Source organism: Ambystoma mexicanum, chromosome 1p (genome assembly GCF_040938575.1).
Source record: "Ambystoma mexicanum isolate Mex_15411 chromosome 1p, UKY_AmexF1_1, whole genome shotgun sequence".
Classification (NCBI taxonomy): domain Eukaryota; kingdom Metazoa; phylum Chordata; class Amphibia; order Caudata; family Ambystomatidae; genus Ambystoma; species Ambystoma mexicanum.
The window spans coordinates 693,880,470-693,904,195 of NC_090921.1; the positions used below are offsets into that span (position 1 = coordinate 693,880,470).

The 23,726-nt window shown below is 44.1% G+C and overlaps 2 protein-coding genes across 3 annotated transcripts in view; one reads left to right on the top strand and one right to left on the bottom strand.

Annotated features, from left to right (window-relative positions):
- The window catches only part of KHDC4 (KH domain containing 4, pre-mRNA splicing factor), a 316,330-nt gene extending 299,113 nt beyond the window's left edge, over positions 1 to 17,217 (bottom strand). For both annotated transcript variants that reach the window (XR_011304121.1, XM_069649904.1), the window contains exons 1-2: positions 17,061 to 17,217; positions 16,260 to 16,728 (exon numbers count right to left, since the gene is read on the bottom strand). Coding sequence is in view for 1 of the 2 variants with exons in the window: in XM_069649904.1 (XP_069506005.1) it covers positions 16,260 to 16,728; positions 17,061 to 17,095 (504 nt within the window). In the remaining variant the exon portion in view is untranslated. The remainder of the gene's footprint in view (positions 1 to 16,259; positions 16,729 to 17,060) is intronic.
- A 656-nt stretch (positions 17,218 to 17,873) lies between these two features.
- HHAT (hedgehog acyltransferase) lies at positions 17,874 to 20,363 on the top strand. The gene has a single exon (XM_069649910.1). The coding sequence runs from the start codon at positions 18,563 to 18,565 to the stop codon at positions 20,033 to 20,035; it is 1,473 nt and encodes a 490-aa protein (XP_069506011.1). The 5' UTR covers positions 17,874 to 18,562; the 3' UTR covers positions 20,036 to 20,363.
- Positions 20,364 to 23,726: the final 3,363 nt, after the last annotated feature.

The following is a 23,726-nucleotide window of genomic DNA, read 5'->3' on the forward strand; positions in this document are numbered from 1 at the left end:
AAGTCTCTGGCCACTTGCAAGGCTCCGGGCAGTGATGGGCTGCCCACCGAATTCTACAAAACCTACGAATCGGAATTAACTCCATTGCTGCACAAGGTTTTCCTAGAAGCCTTTGAGTTGGGAATTCTGCCTGTGAGTATGCGTGAGACTTTGGTGGTTCCGATGCTCAAGCCTGACAAACCTGCAGATAATTGTGACTCCTACCGCCCTCTTGCGATGCTCAATTATGATGTAAAAATCCTTACAACCATTCTAGCTAAGCGGCTGTCCAAGGTAATTGGAGGGGTGGCACATCCCGACCAGAATGGCTTTGTGCCGGGCCGCAACACCACTGCCAATCTTCGCAGGCTCCAACATGTATTGTCACATTCCACCCACGTAGGGGAGTCTTATGCACTGCTTTCTCTGGACGCCATCAAGGCGTTCAATTCTGTCTTCTGGGAGTGGCCGATTGCGGTGCTTCGCGAGTTTGGCTTTGGAGATCGATTGATTAGATGGATCACAGTCCTCTACACTAAACCACGGGCACAAGTGAAATCTGGTCGGCTCATCTCTGCGGTGTGGGACATACAAAGGGGCACCAGGCAAAGTTGCCCGCTCTCCCCTATGCTTTATATACTTGGGCTTGAACCCATTGCCATTTTCTTCAGGAAGCAATTTTTTGACGTTGGTATAAGGCTTGATGGGGTGGACCACATAATATCCCTATATGTGGATGATGTCCTCCTTTATGTGAGGGACCCACAGCTGAATGTCCCAACCATGCTGGAGGTCCTCGACAACTTTGCCAAGGTATCAGGTATACACTTTAGCAGACATAAATCCTGTCCGTTTCCGTTGGGAGCCCTCCAAAACATACACGTAGATGATCTGCCTTCGCTGGGAATAAGTTGGCGTCCTACCACATTTCGCTATCTGGGTGTCAATATCTATAACACGCCTGAACTCATGCATGTCAATAACACAGCGGCGGCGCTACCCCCTCTACGCAGGTCGATAGGGGGAGACAAGCCCAAAACCCTATCTATGATGGGTAGGGCATCCATCATCAAGATGATTGTTCTCCCCAGATTTCTTTATGGTTTTCAAAATGTATTTTACTACATAAAGACTCCCTTCTTCCGCCTTTTGGAGAAGATACTTAAAGACTTCTTGTGGGGCGTAGGTAGGCATAAATTGCACTATCCACGCTGACCCTCCCTTAGGAGCAGGGCGGCATTCAGCTCCCTGATCTGGAATGGTACTACCTGGCTGCCCAGCTTGGCTTCGTGGCTAAATGGCTAGCCGATGACGACACCTCCGAAACAGTACTTTTGCAACGCCCAATTGCTCCGATCCGGCTGAATGAACACATCTGGGCCCCTCAACACCTTGTAGGTGGGATCCCCTTCTTGGCTGTCCTGGGACGACAGATATGGGACAGAGTTAGAATGCTTCTTCATTTGAAGCATGCATATACTCCGGACATTCCGCTCCTGGCCGACCTGTGCCAGAACTCCGTTGACCTTGCCACCATTAGATACTGGGAAAGGCTGGAGGTATACACTTGGGGGGACCTATATAATGAGGGCTCCTTTCGTGACTTCTCCTCCTTGCAATCCAACAATGGCATACCTGGTGGCCAATTCCTTTGGTACTTGAAGATCCGTAAACTTGCTCGAACCAAATGGGACACTTGGCCCGATGAACCCGAATCTGACCCCTTTATAACAGACCTGTATAGTTTGGGTGATGGGTGGAGACCTGTGTCCCGTATATACAGCCACCTAATCGACAGGCCCAATCCCCGTAGTCAGGATCTAAAACTCAAATGGGATGGGGACTTGGGGCATGAATTGTCTGATGTGGAATGGGGGAGAGCATTGGCGTTTCCTAAGGAGGTATCCAGAAATTCTAAGTTTAGATTGATTCAGCTCAATGTGTTATACCGCTCGTACCTGACACCGCTTAGAGTAGCACAGATATATGAGCTACGCCCTTGGTGTGGTAGAGACGAAGCAAATCTTATGCATATGTTCTGGGGATGCGTCCAGGTCAGACAACTTTGGGCGGAAGTGGAACTACTATGTAGGGGGGCAGGCATGACCAGATATGAGTGGACCCCGGGGGAGTGCCTTCTTGGAACGCATCCAGGACTAGCCAAGTTCAAGCACTCCGTTAAGCTTATGGATCTTGCATGCATTCCGGTCAAAAGGACCATTGCCATGGCTTGGAAGCGACTAGGAGGCCCGCGATACCAAGTAGGGCGCAAAGAATTAGAATGATGGATTGGGGCAGAAACCTCAGCCAGAGAGGACGGTATTGCCACATCCCCCAAAGACACGAGTCTAGCACTTGAAACCTAGAAGACCCTCACATGGGCCTTACTCAACCCCTCCAATGACGATAAACCCCCTTGAGAGACTTGCCCCTATTTGTGCAATTTAACTGCTACAGAGTGCTTGCACTATCCCTAGCCTGAACTTATTTGACTCCCTCCCCTCCTTGATTCTTTCCTTTCTTTACCTCTTGTTGACCTTCCTAAGATTTACTTACCATCAACCATTCGGAGACTAGTTGTTTATTGTTTATGTATGTTTTCTTTTTATTTAATCATTTCTGTTTATTCGTTGAAAACTGAATGGCTTATTTTAACTAATTCTGATTTATGTCACAGTGATCACTCGGTGCCACACTGCAATTGTTTATATAAATGCCAATAAAGAAATTTGAAAATAAAATTTAACCCATAATTTTCAAAAGATCCACAGGGTGAAACCCACCTCTCGATTGCTTCAGGCTCCCTCGCCGCGCCTGGTCGCTATGGCCCATCTGGTGGAGATATTTATGCCCAAAAAAAAATAATAATAAATTACCAGCCACCACTGCTTCCAGTACTATGACTATACTGGGAGTAGGATGGGGAAGCCGAGGGACTGTGGCGGGAGGAGGATGGGCAGGCGCAGGGTTTGGCGAGCCATGTCTGGGGTGGGGTGAGCACAGGGCTAGGAGTGGGACGAGACTGTAGGGTGCGGTGATGGCACGCAGTAGTTCATAAGTACAGAGAGGTGTTCCCAATTCCGTCCCCTGCCCACTTTCAATGCCTGATGTTAGAGAATATTTTAATTTTTTTTCACTGTTTTTTGACAATATTAATGTTCAATAATTCTGGTTCTTAAATAGATTACGAACATGGGCGCCTAGAAAAGACCCTATTCTGCCAGGAGGGCTCCATGGTTAACAAAAATACAAGTGAACGGGTCGAAGTGACAAGCATGCCCGCTTACTGTTCATTCACAAATCACACAAAGAATCGAGTACCACACCTAAATGTTTAGAATACTTAATTTTGTAATTTCTAGCAGGTAACTGCTCATTGTTTTAGGTATAGTGCTGAATATCATTGGTTACAAGGTAAAGCAATATAAATATGCACAATGACACAAAAGCAAGTTGAACTTCTTGCACATACGTCTATACAGATAACAATACAGTTTCTACTGTCGATACATTGAAAGAACGACAGGGGTCATATCACATGAAGAAGTGAAACAAGTATACAAGATGTATATCGGTACAAAAACAGTGAAAGAACATTTATGACACTGTGGTTGGAAAAAAAGTTTGTCTACACCAGGGTATTTCGGCCTTATATAGGGGCTATGTGGGCCTTTTCCTTCTTAGGGCCTTCGTCAGGACGGGGAAGACATGGTTACAGTCTGTGATTGAATCTCAGTGGATGACAGCCATACCATGCCCCCACTAAGATCTCTGCAGCCCAGCCCCCAAACACAGCCGCACCGCTGTCTACACAAACAGCCAGTCCCAGTCCCACTCTATCCCTCTTGCCAGTGACCTAAGGAACCAAAGACTCTGCTCCCGCTCCCACAAGATCTCCACTGTAACGGAAATAATGCCTGCATACAACCCCGCCAGGGTTTTTCCACACCCAGCACTCCTAAACCCACCGCTATACCAGTCACTATTACAACCAAACCCAAATCTAACCACATTCCAACCCCACAACTTCAATTCGCTCTCATCAACGCTAGATCTATGCAAGCCCCCGACACAGAAATGCATGACCTCATCACTGACCTAGAGCTTGATGCCTTAGCCATCTCAGAAACGTGGCTACATGAAGCCTCCGGACCCACCATCTGCCAATGCCTACCACCAGGATACACCATCCTCCGCCAGGATAGACCTACCAACAAAGAAGGAGGTGGTAGCCCTTATTGTTAAAGGATCACTGAAAGCTAGACAAATCAATCCGCCACCTCAGACCACTTTGATGCACTCTCTGTAAAAATCTCCCTATCCCCCAACAACACCATCACATTACACCTAGTCTACCGTCCTCCTGGCCCTCTGCTGGACTTCCAAGCTATTCTCCTACACATGATTGGTAGCAACCTCAAAACCAGCTCCAGATCCATCCTCCTAGGAGATTTCAACCTTGGCTTCCAGGATCCCAAAAATAAAAAAGATGAAGCCTTCGCCAAATCTCTCCTTGACCTGGGCTTCATCCAAATAGTGGACAGCCCAACCCACATCAAAGGTTGCATACTAGACTGGCTAGCGGATCACAACTGTGGTGCGGCCATCAGCTCCAACACCACTCGCCCCTGGACTGACCACCACCTTCTACACTTCCTCCTATCGGCCAAAATACCTCTGCAACACAACCCATTGCCTGCCACCTTAGCTAGATCCAAAAAAATGCTCAGCAAAGATAGAATCCTCCCCCTTTTTGAAGCATCAGCCCTTGCACGACCTCTACCCAATAATCCCACAGAAATGGTTAATCTCTACAACTCAGTCATCAAAGAGGTAGTCTATATCATCGCCCCTCTAGAAAGTAAAAGAGCTAAAAAATCTTTTTTTTAAAACACTCCAACTCTTGGTACAATCAAGACCTACTTCACTTAAAAGCTCTAAAAAGACAAGCCTTGAAGATCTGGCAATCCTGCCCCTCCACCCTCGTAAGAGAGTCATATCTATCAATTGCTAAACAGTATAAAAATGCCATTGCCACAGCTAAAGCCACTGCCTACAACTCCAGAATTAACAATGCAAAATCACAATCTAAGGAATTATTTGCCATTTTCAATGAACTAACTATTCCCCCCACGTCTACACATCAGACCATAAAGGATGAAAAATGGTGTAACAACATCCAACACGCTATAAGATCAACCTACTCCAAGAGAAAATTAAAACCGACCTCAACAGCCTACCCAAAGCCTCACCCCCAACAGACTGGCACCAAGCCTCGAACCCCCGCCGCAGACTCAAATCACCCCACACCCTTTACCTTCAAAGATGTAACCATCCCTGAAGTCATACGAATCGTAAAGAACCTTAAACCCTCGTTATGCAAAGGCGATATTTGCCCTGCTAACATCATCAATGACTGTGCTGCATCCTTAGCACCTTTCTTTACAGCCTTTATTAATGCTTCACTTACCTTGTGCACTGTACCCTCTTCCCTTAAGGAAGCGTGGGTTCGTCCACTGCTAAAAAAGCCCACACTTGACCCAGACTCCAACAATTACAGACCGATCACCACTGTGCCATTCCTTCTGAAAATTCTTGATATAGCGGCTTACCTGCGGATACAAGCCTATCTGGAATCACACAACATCCTGGGCAAGAGGCAATCTGGTTTTCGCCCACAACACGGCACAGAATCAGCCTTGCTAGATTTATAAAAAAAAAAAAAAAAAAAGCTCATAGAAAACATGGACAATGGTAAAGCTGCGCTTCTCCTGCTCCTAGACCTATCAGCAGCGTTCGACTTGGTCGACCACAAAAAGCGAGGAAACCACCTCATTAACTCTGCCCACTTCTCCCACAAAGCCACGAGATGGAAAATTTCCTTCCTAGAGGGCCGTGCCAGGAGGGTCTTCTCAGACCAGGCATCAGCCGCTCCCTCTCCCATCAGTTGTGGAGTGCCTCAAGGATCATACACCTCGCCAACCCTCTACAACCTCTTCATCCAGCCATTATTTAATGACTTGGAATGTCTCGGCATAACATTCACCAATTATGCCGATGACACACAAATCCTCCTCCCTCTATCTGGTGACTATGAGAAAGACATCAGAACACTACAACAGACCTATGCAATCATCCAGACTTGGATGGCGGCAAACGGCCTATGCCTTAACGGGGATAAAACGGAACTCCTAATTGTAGGCCTCAAGGAAGCCTTTAAAAAAACGACACCAAATACAGCAATTTCAGCATCGAAAACACAGTCATCCCAGTCTCGACTGCAGTAAAAACACCCCGTGTCTTTCTCGACTCCACCCTCTCTATGAATAGACAAGTTAGCTACATCTCATCAGCAACTCACACCACTAAAATCAATGCGGTAAAACCCTACCTCTCCGCCAAGAACTATCTCAACATTGCCAGAGCCACCATAGGAGCCAAACTGGACTACTGCAATGTCCTCCTACTAGGTAAGTCTGCCAAGAACATAAAACAGGTTACAAATTGCGCAAAATAACGCTCTCCGAGCTGCTCGCAGTATCCCCAGGAGAGAGCATATCTCCCAGGCCAGACAAGATACCCACTGGCTCTCTATCAAAGAATGCATATCGTTCAAGGCGCTCACAATCACACACAGATCTCTCCCAATCGGTGCCCCGGTACCTAGCAGATAGAATACATCCTGCAGAATCACTCAAACCCAAGCGAGAACTCTACTCTGACCAACTCGCGGTCCCTGTCTTCAACAGAGCCAAAGCCGGCGGTACCAGCTTTGAAGTATTGGCACCAAAATCTTGGAACTTACTACCTCCCAAACTCAGGAAAGAAATATCACTCCTAGCCTTTAGAAAGGTTCTGAAAACCATACTATTCAAATAAAGGTTTGTTCCACTGTAACCAAGGAACTTGACTATTGACTAATGTGTATGACCCTGTAATGAGAACTGTACACTGTTTTTGCCTGCACCCAAGTGAATATACTGTAACAGCGCCACAATGCCCTAGGGTAGCTGCGCGCTTTATAAATGGAAATAAAATAAACCAATGATGTTCAGCAATATACCTAAAACAATCAGCAATTACATGCTAAAAGTTACAAAAATAAGTATTCTAAATATTTGTGTGATTTGTGAATGAACAGTAAGGGGACATGCTCGTCACTTCGACCTGTTAACTCGCATTTTTGTTAACCATGGTTCTTAAATAGTACACTTGTTGCTGTTGTAAATGTAGGAATGCAATAGAAACTAGACCTACACGTAGGATTAGGATGTTCTAGTACAAGGAATTTAAGAGAGTTGGAAATTCCCAATTGTATATCGTCAGTCAGAAATGATTAGGTGTGGACTTGTGGTTTTAACAGTCATGTCATAGACTCTTATATAATACGATACAATATGAAGCCGACATGTAGTTTCCAAGAGTCATTTCATAAGTGGTTGCAGGGGTGAGTAAAGCCCCTAAAGAAAGATGGGTATATTAGATTGCTCAACAATTGAGAATATAAATGTGTACATGCATCACTATAAATACATGTTTTACCAGACATTTCTACATTGTCTTTGGTCTCAAAACCGAGTTTGTAAATCATATCACTGTTTCTTGAAAAAAAGGGGAAGATTTGATCTAAAGCATTCAGGAATTTGTTGTGTAACTTTTTTTTAACCTCTTTCTTTATTGGTTTCAACAAAATGCATACATGGAGAGGTAAAGAATTTGAAGAATCTCTTCAAATCTCCCCGTACAACCCAACACATCAATCACATTTCAAAAAGATACATAATAGAGGAATCAAACAGATAATGAAATCAATGAATAAAAAAATAAATGCATACACTGAGTCAATGTTCACTGTGAAATCTATATATATATATATATATATATATATATACACACACACACAATGTTTACATTTTTACTATTTCCCTAAACAGATAGACTAGAAACAAAGGACAACAACACAAACACAAAAGAATACTTCATTCATCCTGTTCACCATCTTGCACCCTGCCACCATTTAAATCAAATCAACGAAAGAGCCCCACAAGGACCAACAGTCCCTTAGTCCCCTTCTTTACCCTGTTTTTTAAAACAAAACCAATTCAAATTCAGATAACCACATCATTTATCCAGTCCTCCACTGTTGGCTTTTTCTCTGGACTTCCAAACTTTCATGATCTGTTTGACTGCTGTTTTAGCAATCCAATGTCCATACAAAAGAGCCAACAACGGTTACTTTTGGCTAATAACAAAACCTGATATGGCTGTCTCGGAAATTAAATTTTCAAAGTCATATCCAACCTATCTAGCACCTCCCTCCAGAAAGTCAACACTCTTGGACAGTGCCACAACATATGGAGTAACGTCCCCTTCTATTTTACACAACCCCAACAAAGAGAATCATTAATCAGTCCTAAATCACACATTCGCACTGGAGTCCAGGATAACCTCCGCAAAACCTTCTGATGGACAAGGCAGATCGTAAGGTAGATACAGCCTCCAACATACGTACATCCCAATACTATATAAATAAAAAAAATGTAACCCTTCACCCAAGAAACCCCCAAATGTAACCTAATAATGCTACTTCATCCAATCTTGTCTGAACACTCTTCCAAACTATTAAACTAAATGAGCTCTGGCTAGTGCAACAATTGATGGTCAAAGCAATAAGTAGACCGAGGAACATCTATGCAAGAAGGACAACTGCAACACTCATACATACCAATGACTCAAAATTCCACACTGCATAAACAGAACCCAAAAAGAAAGCTTACTGGACCACGGGCCCGAAAATAGATAACTGATCTGGCATAAAGCACCATACCGAAAGCGATTAACAAACTAAGTGTACCCAAGTCTAGTGCAACCCTGGACCACTCAGTTCCACTGTCAACAAAAATTTAGAAGCACAAGTCCAAGATGTTATATTGGTGCCACCTGCCCCACATGTCTGACATTCCCATCAGTGACAGACTTATTATAAACAGACAGGGATCAACTGAACTCCTGAACTCCATCGGGAAAAGGTGTGGTATATTTGACGTGCACACACTCACATCAGCCAGCCCTCGTCCTCCCCCCTGCATAGAATACCTTACTGTATAGTGTATGGTTTGCACACAAAGGACAGTCACAATCTGATGACACTCTGCTGACTTAAATACTCCCCTGCCTGTTACTGTCACCCCCAAAAAGAAGGCAGGTGCATTAGTACAAGTCTCACAAACCACATTGAAATGTCACTTTCAGCCCCCTTAAATACACTCCAATAGGCAATGAAAGTGCCAGCCCAAATAGTAAGTCAATACCTGCGCAACAAGCAGCAGCTGTGCACAGGTAGGCAGATGGCAGCTGCTCATGTTGCCACATACATTAACCTAAAAAGTACTGACATATACTGCACTACAATCCCTGGAAGTTGAAACGGAAACAAGATGATATTTTATAGGCGTCAATTCAAGCATGCATATTTGGTTTGCATATTGGCGCGCCACATCGGGTGTGATGTTATGTTGCGTAACTTTCTTAATCCATCATTACACTATGTAGTACAATTATTCCCCAATTTCAATCCGTATCAAAGGAGTTCACATTCTTTTGTCATATTACAGTGTTGTCAACAATGTCTGATTTCAAAGATATCAGAAAATATTCACCTAGATATTCTTCATGGAGCATGAAGCTCCTATGAATTGTATAACGTATTCTTGTAAAAAAGAAAAACCTATCATCCAACAGGATCAACCAGATCACCATTATATAAGGGTTAGTGACCTTTGTACTAACGAAATCATAAACCACATAGGGTACTCCTACATAGATAGGAACGATCAGAAATATGTTAAAATGTCAAAATGTTGGGTTCTCAGTGAGTCTTGTTGAGATTATACTGTACAAATGAAGATGATGGTTCAGAACACGGGGTCATGCAAATTATTAGTAGATCTACCCTGAAAACTTTTTTGAGAAATATTGAAGTTCTAAATATAGCACTCGAATGGTATAACCAATTTGTTGAAATGATACTTAAGACGCTATAATAATTGAAATGTACGTTTGATTTTTTTCTGTAGATTAAATTTGAAAAGATTATTCGCCCCTAAAGACGAGAATTGTCTCGAAAAGGTGTTGGGCCACATAATAAATTGTATATGAAATTATAACCTATTGGTGAAGTGTAGCAATTAAGAAAAATGTTTGACTTATTGAAAATTAATATTGTGAAAAACAATGGGAAAAAACTAAAATATTGTCAAAAAGAATCTCTAGACTGTTTGGCATGAATATTCGGCCATTGAAAGTATGCAGGGGACGGAAGATCCCCAATTGGGAACAACTCTCTGTTCTTGCTCATTTTACAAAACATATGCCAGGGTTGATTCTCACCTCCGCGCCTAAAAATTCCACAAATGGCCACCAAAAATTTAACAAAATACTTTCACAACGTCTAATCACACTAGGAGTGCGAGGGGTTTGCTTCGGTTTGGTTACGCAATAGTTCACAGCCATTTGGACTGGCTGTCAATATGGCATTTTTTGGGGAGGTGGGCCAACCAAGCCTGCCCACATTTTGCTCAGGAGGGGCCCAGGCCTAAAACGTGTCAAGACCACTACACTAAAGTGAGTGGTACCAGTGGAGCATAAATTGTTGTACCACTTTTAATACAGTTCTGGCAAGTGGCACAACTCCTGCAGTGGCTTTCTATCTGGACCCACGGCTTGGGCCAGTAGAAATGCATAGATAACTCTCCCTTATCACAAGATGACCTGCAAGGGTGACTCCATGCACCAGTTGCTGGAAGAAGGGTCTCACCTGAAGAGGAACCAGAAAAATCTTAAGGACTCCTTCAGTGGACTCTGTGGGTTCACCAACAGGAGCCCACCTTCCCAACAAATTCCGTTTCCCCCAGGCGGTTCACTCTAACCTCAAGTTGGGAACAGGCCTGTTTCCCCGAGACCTTCCAAAGATGTGCACTCATGTTGGCCCTTACTAAACTCGTCCCTACCAGGACCCCCTTCTGCAGGTAAACTTTGCAATGCAGGTTTGTCATGTGGGTTGAGAATTTCAGGCAAGACATCTTCCTCATCTGATTCACTGGCTTGTCCAACTAACACTACCTCAGCGGTAGGCGAGTTGGGGGAATGCTTTCTTTCAAACCGTTTTCTTTTAACTCCCTTAGCTTGGGTTTCCCCTTTGGCTTTGGCACAGCGTTGGTCGGAGACCCAAGTGCAGGTTTGTTCTGCTGTATGCCCACAAGACCAAGTCTGAGATCATTTCCCAGCAGGACTTTTCCACAAACTTGCTTCTGTACACTCACTGGTATCTTAACTACTCCAGCATTCACGGCCAGATGTACAGGTATAACTTGAGCTGGGGGGCAGGCCATCAGCTAACTTGGCATCACAGGAGGTCTGCCAGTTCCCCTGGGTTCATCAATGTGGAATCCACCATAGTTCTAATGGCACAGGGGTCTAAAGTATCTACCAGTACATTATCCTTGCAGTAATGCTTTGTATTGTCAGGGATGGTGGCATATTCCCCAGCTACTCTTGGTTCCCAGGATAACTGACGACTTCAGATCCAATACCACTGGGGAAGGCGGTTGAAGAGAAGGATGCCCCTGTGAGGTATCACTACATATTATCCCCACCAAAAATATTGCCTAGGCAATATTTTTGGGCGGGTGGGGGTGGATCATTGTGGGAGTGTCTCCTGCTCTTTTAAAAATAATGCAGGGTTGCGGAGGTCCCCCCACATGGAACCCCCTTCGAGTGTCTCTTCCTCATCATGAGAGAATGCCAGATTCACAGAGTGGACCCCTAAGGTTCGGACCTTACATCTGGCGTCCCCTTTCACATGATCACTTGCGCCGCATACAATCCACTGGGTCGTGGGCAAATAGGGAGGCTTAGAGTAACCAGAGCTGTGTTTGGGATTGTTAGTCACACTGTACATGGTCTGGTGACTTACCCTTCTTACACTTGTTTGTGGCTCTTTTGGTGGAAGGATTTTCAGATGACCCACCCTTTTTCTGCTTCTTCCCCTATTCCTGCTCATTGTAAGCAGTGTTTCCTTATGGGACACCCTGTGGGGTACCCACAAATCAGCTGCAATGGCCTTAGGATCTAAGTGCTTAGTCAGCCAAATACTGCTTTAGCTCAGGGGAACAGGAGGCAAAAAATGTGCTCAAGCATGACCAAATAGGTCATACCCTCAAAAAGGTGGTTACCTTATAACCTTCCACTCAGTCAAGTTCTTCAAGTATTCCGTCACATATGTGACCAAGTACTACCTGCTTTGCTTTTTGAACTGTGAATCTATTCAAGTATTGGGCAGGAGTCTTCCCAAACTTTAAGATTGAGAGTTTACTTTAATTTCACAAACATTTTCTGTCAAACATTGACATTTCCACAGTAGCACTGCAACCAGAGTGGAGCAGTTGACTGAGCAACCATGCAATTTTGTCAGCATCCGCCACCTTGTGTACCTCACAAGCATACTCATACGCAGTCAGCCAGTCCTGCGTCGCATCTAGAAAGGATTATGAATGTTAGCATGCGCCACACAGACGTAATTCTTAACTTTGGCCTGCGTCCCACTTGGATAGAAATGTGAATATTACCAAGTGCCACACTTAAATGGAATCATCATTGCTGGCCTGCCTCACAGTGCCATACTCAGATGGAATAGTGAATGATAGCAAGCATCACACCTAGAAATAATTGCAAGGACAGCAATGCCAACTAACCAATCCACTAACAATTTCACCCCACTGCATACACCTCTCTAACTTTAACCAAACAACCACAAGCCTACAATACAGCAATCCAGACAAACTTCACTACACCAACAAGACAAACCACACAGACTCGCACAACAGCACACGGCGACCACCAACCGTAAAACACCCCAATCCCAGCCAACGGACCCACTGGGCTGAGGCTGCCAACAGCATATCACTGCTATCTTGCACTTTTCCAGCTTATTCCCCACTAACTCACCCTCCTCCTTCCCTTTTCAGAGCCGCCAGAATGCCAGGGGACCCCTCCGGTGGTGAGTGGGCGTTACAAATATCCTTTAGCATTAACAGTCCATGTCATTCTTTTCACCATGAATTCAAACTTTCTCTCAGAGTTTCAGCTATTGTTTAAGCTCCAGCGTGGCTTCTGTTTCAGAGAACACAGATGAAAGATTGGAGCGAGCATCCTCCCCCGCATCCCCTCTCTCAACGATGGCAGCAACAGCAATACCAGTACTGTTACCTGTAAGCAGTCCCAGCACCATCTACAGTACCATAAGAGGGGTGGTATAATCATATGTTCTTGCCAATCTATAAACTTTTAGATTAGCTCCGTTTTTTGTGCCATAAATTGCCATACCTCCCCCTCAGCACACAGCCTTCTTAACGTTTCAGATTTGGAAGCACCTAAAGTAATAGTTACTGTGCACATATTTGTTTAGTAATTATAATGCACCTGCTAAACTATCAGAAATCAAATGTGTACTTAAAATGTTGTGCACTACACCAGTGTGTGACACTAGAGTACCTCAGTTCTTACCCTCACCGCTGTACACCAATGTGTAAGAATGGATTTCTAAACTCTGGCTTGGTGGACATATGTTTAGGGGACCGCCCTTGTTAGATGAACAGGGGAGAAGTCAGTTCATTCCATCAATGCATGTCAATGAAATGTTGTCAATAATAACCCTTTATTTCTGGGGTTAACTGTATAACTGAAGCATGAAAAACGTAAATGTATTAAAATCACATCCACTGCCAGTATACTTTTGATAAAAATCTGATACTGTATAACTGGATTACTACTAGATTGCCCTGGTTTTATGAGACAAGGAAAACAGAATGAGTGCAGCTTCATGGGTTACATTCAATTATAACTAATGAAATAATAAGTGATGAAAAAATAACTAATACAAAATTACTAATTCCAAAATAACAATTTCATTTTTTAATGTTTTTGGGTGGGTGGGCAATAACGCCCAAAGCCCACCTTTTTTTAAATAATACTTTCCCCCACGCTCAAAACCACTATTCCCTCTCACAACCCCATTTAAAGTTTTTCACAAGTTTTTTCATTAGTTGTTTTGCATCCGATATAATAACTGCATACCAGTTTCATGGGCATAGGGTGGAATATGAAAGGGATTTGGTGAATGACAACAGGTGAAGCATCGATTACTTTAAGGTAGAGCAGAAACGTCGCTTCTGGAGAGGCCATTGAAGATAAGATCATGCAAATGCCTGCCTCTGTGATGATTCAACTATCTTATCTACAGAATCCTTTTAAATGGGATCTTCAGACCATCTGACAAGTGGAAACTTATTTGTACTAGTACTGGCAATTGGCCTTCCTTCTCCAACCACTGGTTTAGATTGGACACCAACATCAGCATTCTCCAAGAACCAGATCACAAGAGGAAGCCCCAGAAAAAAACATGCAATTCCAATAGCTGCCTCAGAGATCCTGGATAAATAATATGTAAAGTGAAGGTCAAAAGCGAGGCACACTTACAGCTCAAGCATCCACATGCTTTGAGATTAAAGCAAATGGTGTGTGGGTATTATCTGCATGCCTAGTTAAAGTGCAGGTTCTCAATTCTTACCGTAGTCCATTGGAAAATGGGTGGGAAGTCAATTTTAGAACCTTGATACATACGTTGAAGGATCAGTTTACTATGTTCAACAAGTAGCCCATGACCAATGAGTTCAGGATTATCTACTGGTTTTACCATTTTGAGATGCTGGCGTACTTGCAGCTCCGAAAGGGCAGACCATTTTACTCCATCAAGACAGCCAACATAAAATATAGGGAGTAAAAATAAAAATGTAAACTACAGGAACAGAGGTAGCTGCGCTTCCATCCAGACCGTTTCACAGAGGATCAGTAGCACCAGCAGCCATGTCACAGGAAGGAGATCTAATATTACTACTGCCTGAACAGAAGAACGTTAAAAAGGAAAAAAAATGCATCTTATTTTTTGCATGAACTACTCGGTGCAAAAAAGGATTGCAAAGAGAACAGTTTTAGTTTTCAATAAATTGTTACTCGACTAAAACTATGTACTTGCGAAACAATTATTTTACTCCCAACTGAAAAAGAAATCAGGAGTAAAATGCTCCCACTTGAAATTCTTATCTGTAGCCCTGCTTATTCAATGTAATAAGATTGCTCATGTCTCCCCTGGTTAGAGGGAGCCCGGCCATGCATTGGCTTAGGACACTACAAAGCAGGATAGAGTAATGATCTTACTTAATGGCATTCGTATTAGCTAGCTAGCAGTAAATTGACTGCATTGGGATGGACCTGGTCAGGCATGTCTAAGATATTTGGCAGCACGACTCCCAGCAGCCCTGCACCAACAGTTCTCCCAACCAAAACGTACTGCTGGGTTTATTTTAATGGCTTTGTAGAGTATAGGGGGATAAGCAAAGCCTTCCAATCCATGGGTAGTTATGAAGCCTCTTATTTCACCCCTTGCTGCTGCGTGCATTAAACAGACGCACAAGTATTTATATGCAGATTCCTGGTTCATCTACATATCGTAAATGCCATGTTCCCAGAATACGGCTTCATTATGTACTCAATATGGAAATCTTGCACACTGGACCGAAGGGATGTCTTCTTTATTACGGTGCCCAGTGGCAACTATCCCTGTCCAAGATCGTGTTTCGGCAACCACAAATACCCGCCAGGCCCCCAACTGACAAGCAGGGACACAGAAATAGAGACCTCGCCAGTCTTGTGTACAAGACAGAAAACAAGGGGGCGTTTGATAAAGTTAACCACCAGGTCGATTAGATCCGACAATGAGATTTCAGTCTGGTGGCAGGAGCACTAGACACTTCTCTTGTATGTGCTCCCATGACAACTTGTGTCATACAACCATACATATGTGACATTAATTTTGAAATGGTAATGGTGATGAAGAATTAGGACACATTCAAACAGAATGGATCACGCTTGATGAGGAAAAGTCAGTTTGTCTCCCCTGTGGAAGTTAGATTTGTGGTGTGCTGCGTACTCGCTCCTAGTTCCCCATTGTTAGCTCCAGCCTACTGGGTGATGTCCGACACCCAGGAGCCGTTTTAGTTCCTGTTCAACGATTTTTAATGTCCAACCCTGCAAAAAGTACTAAAGCATTTAGAACTGTAACAAACGTAGGATCGGCATTATTGGGCAACTACCGGGGAATATATACGGGATGAAAACAAGCCCACAATATACAAAGCAAGTGAATAAATAAAATAAAAAAATACCTTGCCAGAACCCTGCGGTGGCTGCAGCTTTCCCTTTGCTACTAGCATAGCATTAATTTTCCTTGCTACTGCTGCAGCAGCATCCAAGGCCCCAGAAGGGGTAGGGACGTTGACATTATCGGCGTTCACAGATGAATCTCGGCAACCGGTATTCTCAGGATAGGAGTCCTGATAGACAGCATTTCCGGGAAATGAGTCTCTGTAACTGGCGTTTCCAGACGATGATTCGCGGTGGACAGCATTCCGTGAAGGTGGTTCACTGGATCCGGTATTACCACAAGAAGGGCTCTTGTAGCCCTCATCGCCGGGTGAGGACTGACGGTAGCCAGCATTGCGTATATATGAATCCCGGAACTCTTGCCAAGTAGTGGCAGCCTGGGACATAGTGGGCGTGTCTCTTTGTGTCATAGCTCCAGCACAAGACTGCGAAGAGGGAAAATCACCGGGTACATCCCACTTGGTGCGACGTCTGAGGAAGGGAAACAAAATATTATGCAATTAAATACATGAACTAGCTACACAAGGTACCGACCGGACCTCCCCACCAAACACCTGAACCAGCGAGCATCCTTCAATCCCGGCTTACTACTTTACCCGCCACCACTTCCCTCAACCAAATAAGCCAAGCTAGAAAGAACCTCTGTGGCGAAATGCCCCCACCATTGTTTACATATACTGCCTTCTCCTACGAACATCTCTAAACTTCCACCAGGCCTCTTCCCCTCGCTTCATGGGTCTCCGTCTCGCATTGCTCGGGTTACCTTTCCACCCCTCGAGACAAGTCTATCGTAAAGCTCTTACCCTCCCTGCTGTGCCCTGCTGGTATGACCTTGCATCTTCGCTAGTTACTGCGGATAGCACTTTTGATTCCGACCGACTCAACCGCAAAATTCTGGTCCTTCCCCGGCAGGCTCTCACTCGCAGTGGACTGGACACACACGTTACGTAATACGTCAGCGCGCATTGCTCCTCTGTCCCGACTCCCATACTGCAACAACATGGCACTTGTGTGACCCTTTTCCTTTCCACACCAGTCTGTCTCCAATTTGAAATGTGCAAACTGCGCAGATTGTGGGCGCTTTAATGAAGGAAAGTGATAGCCCATAGCAATTTAAGGGGGACGACGAAAACGACTTTGCACTCTTATCTTTTTTTTTTTTACACCTTGATAGAGTAGGCTTTCGTCGGCGATGCGAGGTCTGCTTTTTTCTAACTGTACCCAAATAATTCGCTAGATCTAGACTTCCCGTGTGTTTTTTGTGGGTGTGGGTGTCCATGCAACATCTTAGCAGGGCCTTTTCATTTTCACTTCAAAATGGCCGTTGCGTGATTCAAGTCGTGGACGTCATTTTCGCTAGCTGTTTCCGTACAGTGAGTGGTTTGCCACTTGACCAAAGCATAGCTCCCAACTCACACGCTTTTGGCGGGTGTCACCCGCCTTGTAAACAGCGGACTCACCCGCCAAACCTCATGCACGCCCATTCATTTCAATGGGCCGCTCACCCGCCAAAAGTAAAATCGGGTGTTTTCACCCGCTTTTGCAACATAAATGGTTGAGAGCTATGACCAAAGACACTGAGTGAGCTCTGCGCGCGCCTCAGTCTTGAGCGTATGAGTACTAAGTTGCTGACCACCACTGTTGAATCGACAATTTTTTTCTAAATAAACCCTATAATCATATAACGCGGGTAAAGTAAACACGCTATAGCGTATGTTTTCCCCGCACTTGGTCGTAATAGTCAAGAGACCCAGCTACTTTGCATAAAGTAAGTGGACGGTGTCAAAGTTCGCCTATAGTTCCAAAGAGTTCAAATAAAGCCTTCACATAATTAGTTAACGATCTTTGGATATATTATTTCAAATTCCATGGAACCCTATTGTGAATTGGTCAGTCGAGGCGAGGGTAAAGGCTACTGAAATAGAAAACGGACAACTATTTGGCAGCCATTTTAGGAAACAGCAGTAAGTGAACATGCATGATCGACGTGGCACGTACGGCACGGGGGGTTATTTTGACCAACCCGCCACAGGAGGGGAGAGTCTGTGTCAACTCTTGTCAATTTATAACGTGTAGATAGTTGAGAAAAACGCGAGTAACGCAGAGGGAAATCTGGACATCGAACAATGACCGAATGAGGTGTACTGGGAAGCAAAAGCGAAGAAGAAATGCACGTTGTGGGAAGACATGGGACAAGGAAAGCGCAGGCACAAAAGACACATTTAGGTAGGGGCTGCATCTTGGGAGGTGCTGGGTTGACTCCGTGGATAATCATTGCTACCAACGGTGGGTTGAGCCCACGAGAATGTTGCTGCCACCATGGGAAATGGGTTTATACCTTGTGCTCTCTGTGAGTTTCCATCTCTACTCCTTTTATGGGGTATATTTGTTCTCCAGAGAGCATGAGACGGAATGGTACAGTGACATTGCCTTAGGAGACTCTCTTTTCTGGGGACTGAAGAAGGACCCATCAGACTTTGAGTGGAGCTTCTGGGCAGGATGGGCCAGGGGTCCATTATTAGGTCTCTTCTTTGGACATGCCATAGTTTCCAAGGTGTCCCTTCACTTCCTGGGAGCACTCCACCCCTGGTGCCTCATGGTCTATGGCATGGTAGCCTGCTGGATTCTCCTCGGGATACAGGGACTTGGATTCATTCTCCTTCACATCGCCATCTCCTACACTGTTGCACAACTCAGAATTCCAATGCTGTCCTGGGGCTCCTCATTGCTTTTGCTTTCAACTTTGCAGATCGATGCAGTTCAGAAACAAATCAGGTCATGGTACAAAACTGAGAACGAGTATTACCTGCTCTGTTTCACAGTAGCAGTGCGTTGCTTGTATTATACAAGCTTCAGTCTGGAATATTGCTGGCACCATCCTTGTCAGAAAAGAGATCACACCCTTCTCTGGATGCTATTGTATATGTTCTACTATCCAATGTTCCATAACGGTCCGATCATGAACTTTGATTACTTCTACAAAGAAATGCAACAAAAAGAAACCTCTGCTTCTAAGACTGATTTGACTGCATGCATCCTAGGTGTTGCTCGCCTTCTGTGGTGGTGGTGGTTGGCAGAGTTGATGATCCATCTCATGCACATGCACATAATCTACAACAGTGATGCTCTGCTGTCAAAAGCATCCAACTGGACATTGGGGGGTTTAGCTTTAGCGCAAGTGCTGTTCTTCTATGTGAAATACCTAGTACTATATGGAATCCCTGCATTTGTTGTACGCTTTGATGGACTGCACTCTCTGCCCTTGCCCCGCTGCGTCAGCACCATGTACAGCTTCACTGGCATGTGGAGAAGCTTCGATGTTGGACTTTATCAGTTTCTAATGCGATATATTTACATCCCCATGGGTGGATCCAAGTCTGGGCCTGGAGAAAAGCTTTTATCCACAGGGATCACTTTCGCTTTTGTGGCTTACTGGCATGGTGCACATCAACATCTTTTGTACTGGGCCGCATTAAACTGGATGGGCATTAACTTTGAATACAACATTAAGAGACTACTTTACATGCCAGTCATCCAAAACCTTGTTTTCCACACACTTACTCCTAAAATGCAGAGGCGAATTCACGCAACTCTGGCAGCTGTTGCCACATCAATGCTGATCTTAACAAATTTAGTATTTCTGGGAGGAGAGAACATTGGGCAGATATATTGGGACAGATTTTTCGTTCGAGGATGGCCCTGGGCACCATTGATACTGTGGGGATGCTTGTATTGCTACGCCCAGATTGGCATTGAGTGGGACAGAATGTCCTGGTAATAATAATGTGTCCTTTCTACTGGTTAATTAAGTTAAAGGACCCATTGGTACGTTTTTGGAATGCAAACTTCACATTTCCTATATTACTTACTAGTCTGCTTTCTGAATGTTATATTTTATATACTTTTGAACAAACGACTTACACACAACTTTTTTTAACTAATGACAAAATATTTGTATTTCATTTAGTTTGGTTGAAGTTTGTAACTCAGTTGGAGGCAAAGGCGATACAAAACCATGTACTTTTTTGTCAATTCGATCTTTATACAATGCAACAAAAGTAAAATAATTTACATTACATTTCATACTATAAAATATATCAAAATCATTCTCTGTTTAAACTTTTCCAATATGCATACCACATTTTGATCGCTTCAATTATTACCCAATTGATCACCCCTCTCATTCATTTAGGCGCTACTCCTGACATCATGCATCATCTGATCATTTTTGCCTATGTAACCGCGCCTCAAGCAATATAGTCCTGTGGAATTTTTGAATTGTTTCATCACTTTGACTAAACCCGAACTTTTACAAATTCTACATATCCGATCCCTACCAGGGAGGTTTGGCTAGCCGCAGGCACTTCAAATGTATGTAAAGCATTACAGTTCAGCAAGTCGATCAATTCTGATACGTATTTGGGTGTCACCCCCGATTGCAACAAAAATGATGTATAACTCCAAGCATGCAATCTAGTATTTGAGTAAATTGGGTTTTATTCATAATCGAGATCTGTTAATTGCAACCCCAATAGAACTTTAGTTCACACCGTTCAGTGTTTATTTATGTTCAGCTGATCCATTCACAGAAGTCTAGAGTTTATGCTACAGTATTTATTCACAGTGCTAGATAACTTTTTATGTATTGTAAAGTGTTCTTTGTATAGTGCCCTTTTCCCAATAATGTTGGCCTTGCTGCGCATGGCTCTGTAAGAAAGGAGGGCAGGGTGTGTTGGTCGTATATCAGGAAGGGAAGGGAGATGCAGAAACCTCTGGTGTTGATGGATGCAGGTCAGAGGTACCTGTTACCTGTGTGCTGATTATGAAATCAGTTGTTTGTGACAACTGGGCAGGTTAGCCACATGGGCACCCCCCGATTATAGAGTGCAAACATTGTCATTATGGTTGTTGTTGATAAACAATGGATATGTATATCTGTTAAGTACACTAGACCTGGAGGTCGTCTGAAGGAGTGTGAGAGGTGTAAAGATGCAACTTTTTAGTGAGGAGATAGTTGAGTGATGGGGGAGGTGGAAGAGGGGTGATGGGGGAGGCAGACGAGGAAGGGGGAGTGAGGGTCTTGTTGCTTCCTGGCCCTTAGTTGTAGATTTGACTGAGATGAAGGTGCAGACCAGTGTCGCGCACCGTAGGCTCCATTAATCAAATTGATTTCTCAAAGATGGTAGTGTCAAGTTATTTTTAATTTCTTTCAACGTGGTTGGTTGAAAAGCCAAGCCTTAAGCTGTTTCCTGGTTCCAGGCAAAGAGGTTTGGGCAGGGTGTTCCACAGTTTCATGGCCAGAACTGAAAAAGAGGATCCTCCTAGCTGTTTGTTGTTGAAGTTGTGGATTAGTACTAGTGCAGCATAGCTGGACCTTGGAATTTTGGAGGGAGTGTCGTGTTGAAACTTGCTTCTGAAGTAGGAAAGGCCCTCTCCATGGTATGAATGATGGGTGATGCACAAGGTTTTGAAATGTACCCTTGGTTTGATGGGTAGCCAGCGGAGAATACATAATGCTGCAGTGATATGTTAAAAATACTTCATTCTGAGAAGTAGTCTTGCCACTGCATTTTGAACTCTTTGACGTGTCCTCCGTAGGTTATCTGGCAGTCAGATATGGAGGCTGTTTGCATAGTCTAGTTTGGGTAGTATTGGATAAATATGGCCATGGCCCTGTGGGTTAATGTTAAGTAAAGTAAAATGCAGCGTAGCATGTACAGCTGGGAGAAACGGCTTCTGAGGATGCATTTGACCTGTGGATCAAGAGTGAGGGTGTTGTCCATTGCCATTCCAAGATTAATTACAACGGTTGACCGGTTTGGAAAAGAGTCCATCTCATCGGTCGCAGTGTTAGAACTTGTATGATTAAAGAGCATCCTTTCTGTTTTGCCAGGGCTGACTTTGTTTTTTGTCATCCGTGTGTCCAACTGTGCATGGCAGTTTTTAATATCTGTGGCGTTTGGTGATGGGTGGTTCATGCATTTTGTAGATTATATGTGTGTGTCATCCACGTAGTTGTAGCAGGAAATACCAGATGTAGTGGTGGCATGTAGAGGTGAGAGTGTGGATCCTTGGGGTACTGCGCAGGCAAATGGTCAAGGCTGGGAATTATAGAGGCCCAAGATAGTGGTTTTTGTTTTACCTGTGAGCAAGGCGGTGATCCGGTGTAGAGCTGTTTGTTTAATACCCTTATCTTTCAGCCTTTTTAGGAGGATCTTATGACTGATGGTGTCAAAAGCAGCTGAGATGTTTAGCAAGATGAGCCCACTCTGAGTTTTAATCCGCATTGTTTTTAAGTGTTTCCCAGATGGAGAACAAAGCAGATTCTGTACTCCTAGAATGTCTAAATCCATGCTGTGCCTCATTCAGGAGTTGGTTTGTTTCAATGAAATCCCAGAGTTGGCAATATATGAATTTTCCCAGCTGTTTCCCAAATACAGGGATGGTTGAAATGAGGAGATGGGTGACTGGGACATATGGGTTAGCGCTGAGCTTCTTCAGCAAAGGTCTGATGCATGCAGATTTCAACAGAGCTGGGACTATTCTGGGAGTAATGGAGTCGTTGAGGTTAGGAAAATGGGCGCTAAGTTTCTGTGATGAAGTCTATCTGGTCTTCGGAGAGAAGGTAAAATATGTTCGAGCAGTGATTGGAGCCAGAACATGAATTGATGTGGCGGCATCTTGTGGCTGACATTTCTGGATGGGTTTCGCTCCTTGGATCAGTGCTGTTGGGTTGCTTTCATTGGTTTCCCAGGGTACCACATTGGGGCTTTTTGATTCAAAATGGTTTAGCAGACTCTTAGCTGGGACGGGCACAATTCTCAGTTCCTACTGCGAGGTTGTGGCAGATGGTAACAGGTATTGTTTCTTGCGGTTTCCGTTTTATGGTTGGTTGAATGGCTGTCTGGGTCAATACAGGCAATGATGTTGGGTCATTGGTGATTCTCTTTTCTTGGGCCAATGCTTGATCATAGTAATGTGGTTGAGCTGGGTGCTTCAGGAGACAAAAGGTGTCAATTGTCTCTTGAGGTGTGGTAATGGGAACCCTGTAGAGTCTCTTGATGCCTGATCAGAAGCGGCAATGAGGGCTGCTTCCAGTTCTCCCCTTGTGCTTTGTTCCTTTCTGATTCTGCTATCTTTGCGGTTTCTAGGCGGCTTGTCACCATGTTGTCACCCTGTAGTTGAGGATCAGGAAGTGGGCCTGAGATGGTTGGGAAAGGTGATATTTAGCTTTTGATTTTCTTTGGGCCTGCATTTGTGGTTGGTTCGTTTAAGGATTTCCTTGTCCCTCTGTCACAATGGATAGTTGGGAGATTATGGTACTTTTCAGAGAATACTATAGGCCAATTTGCTTGTAGACTGTAGAGATGAAATGATGTAACGGGGGTCAGGTTATGGAAAGGGTTCCTTTGTTGTAGCCGTATATGCAGCATGGTTATAATGTTCTGGAATGCACGAGGAATATTTTG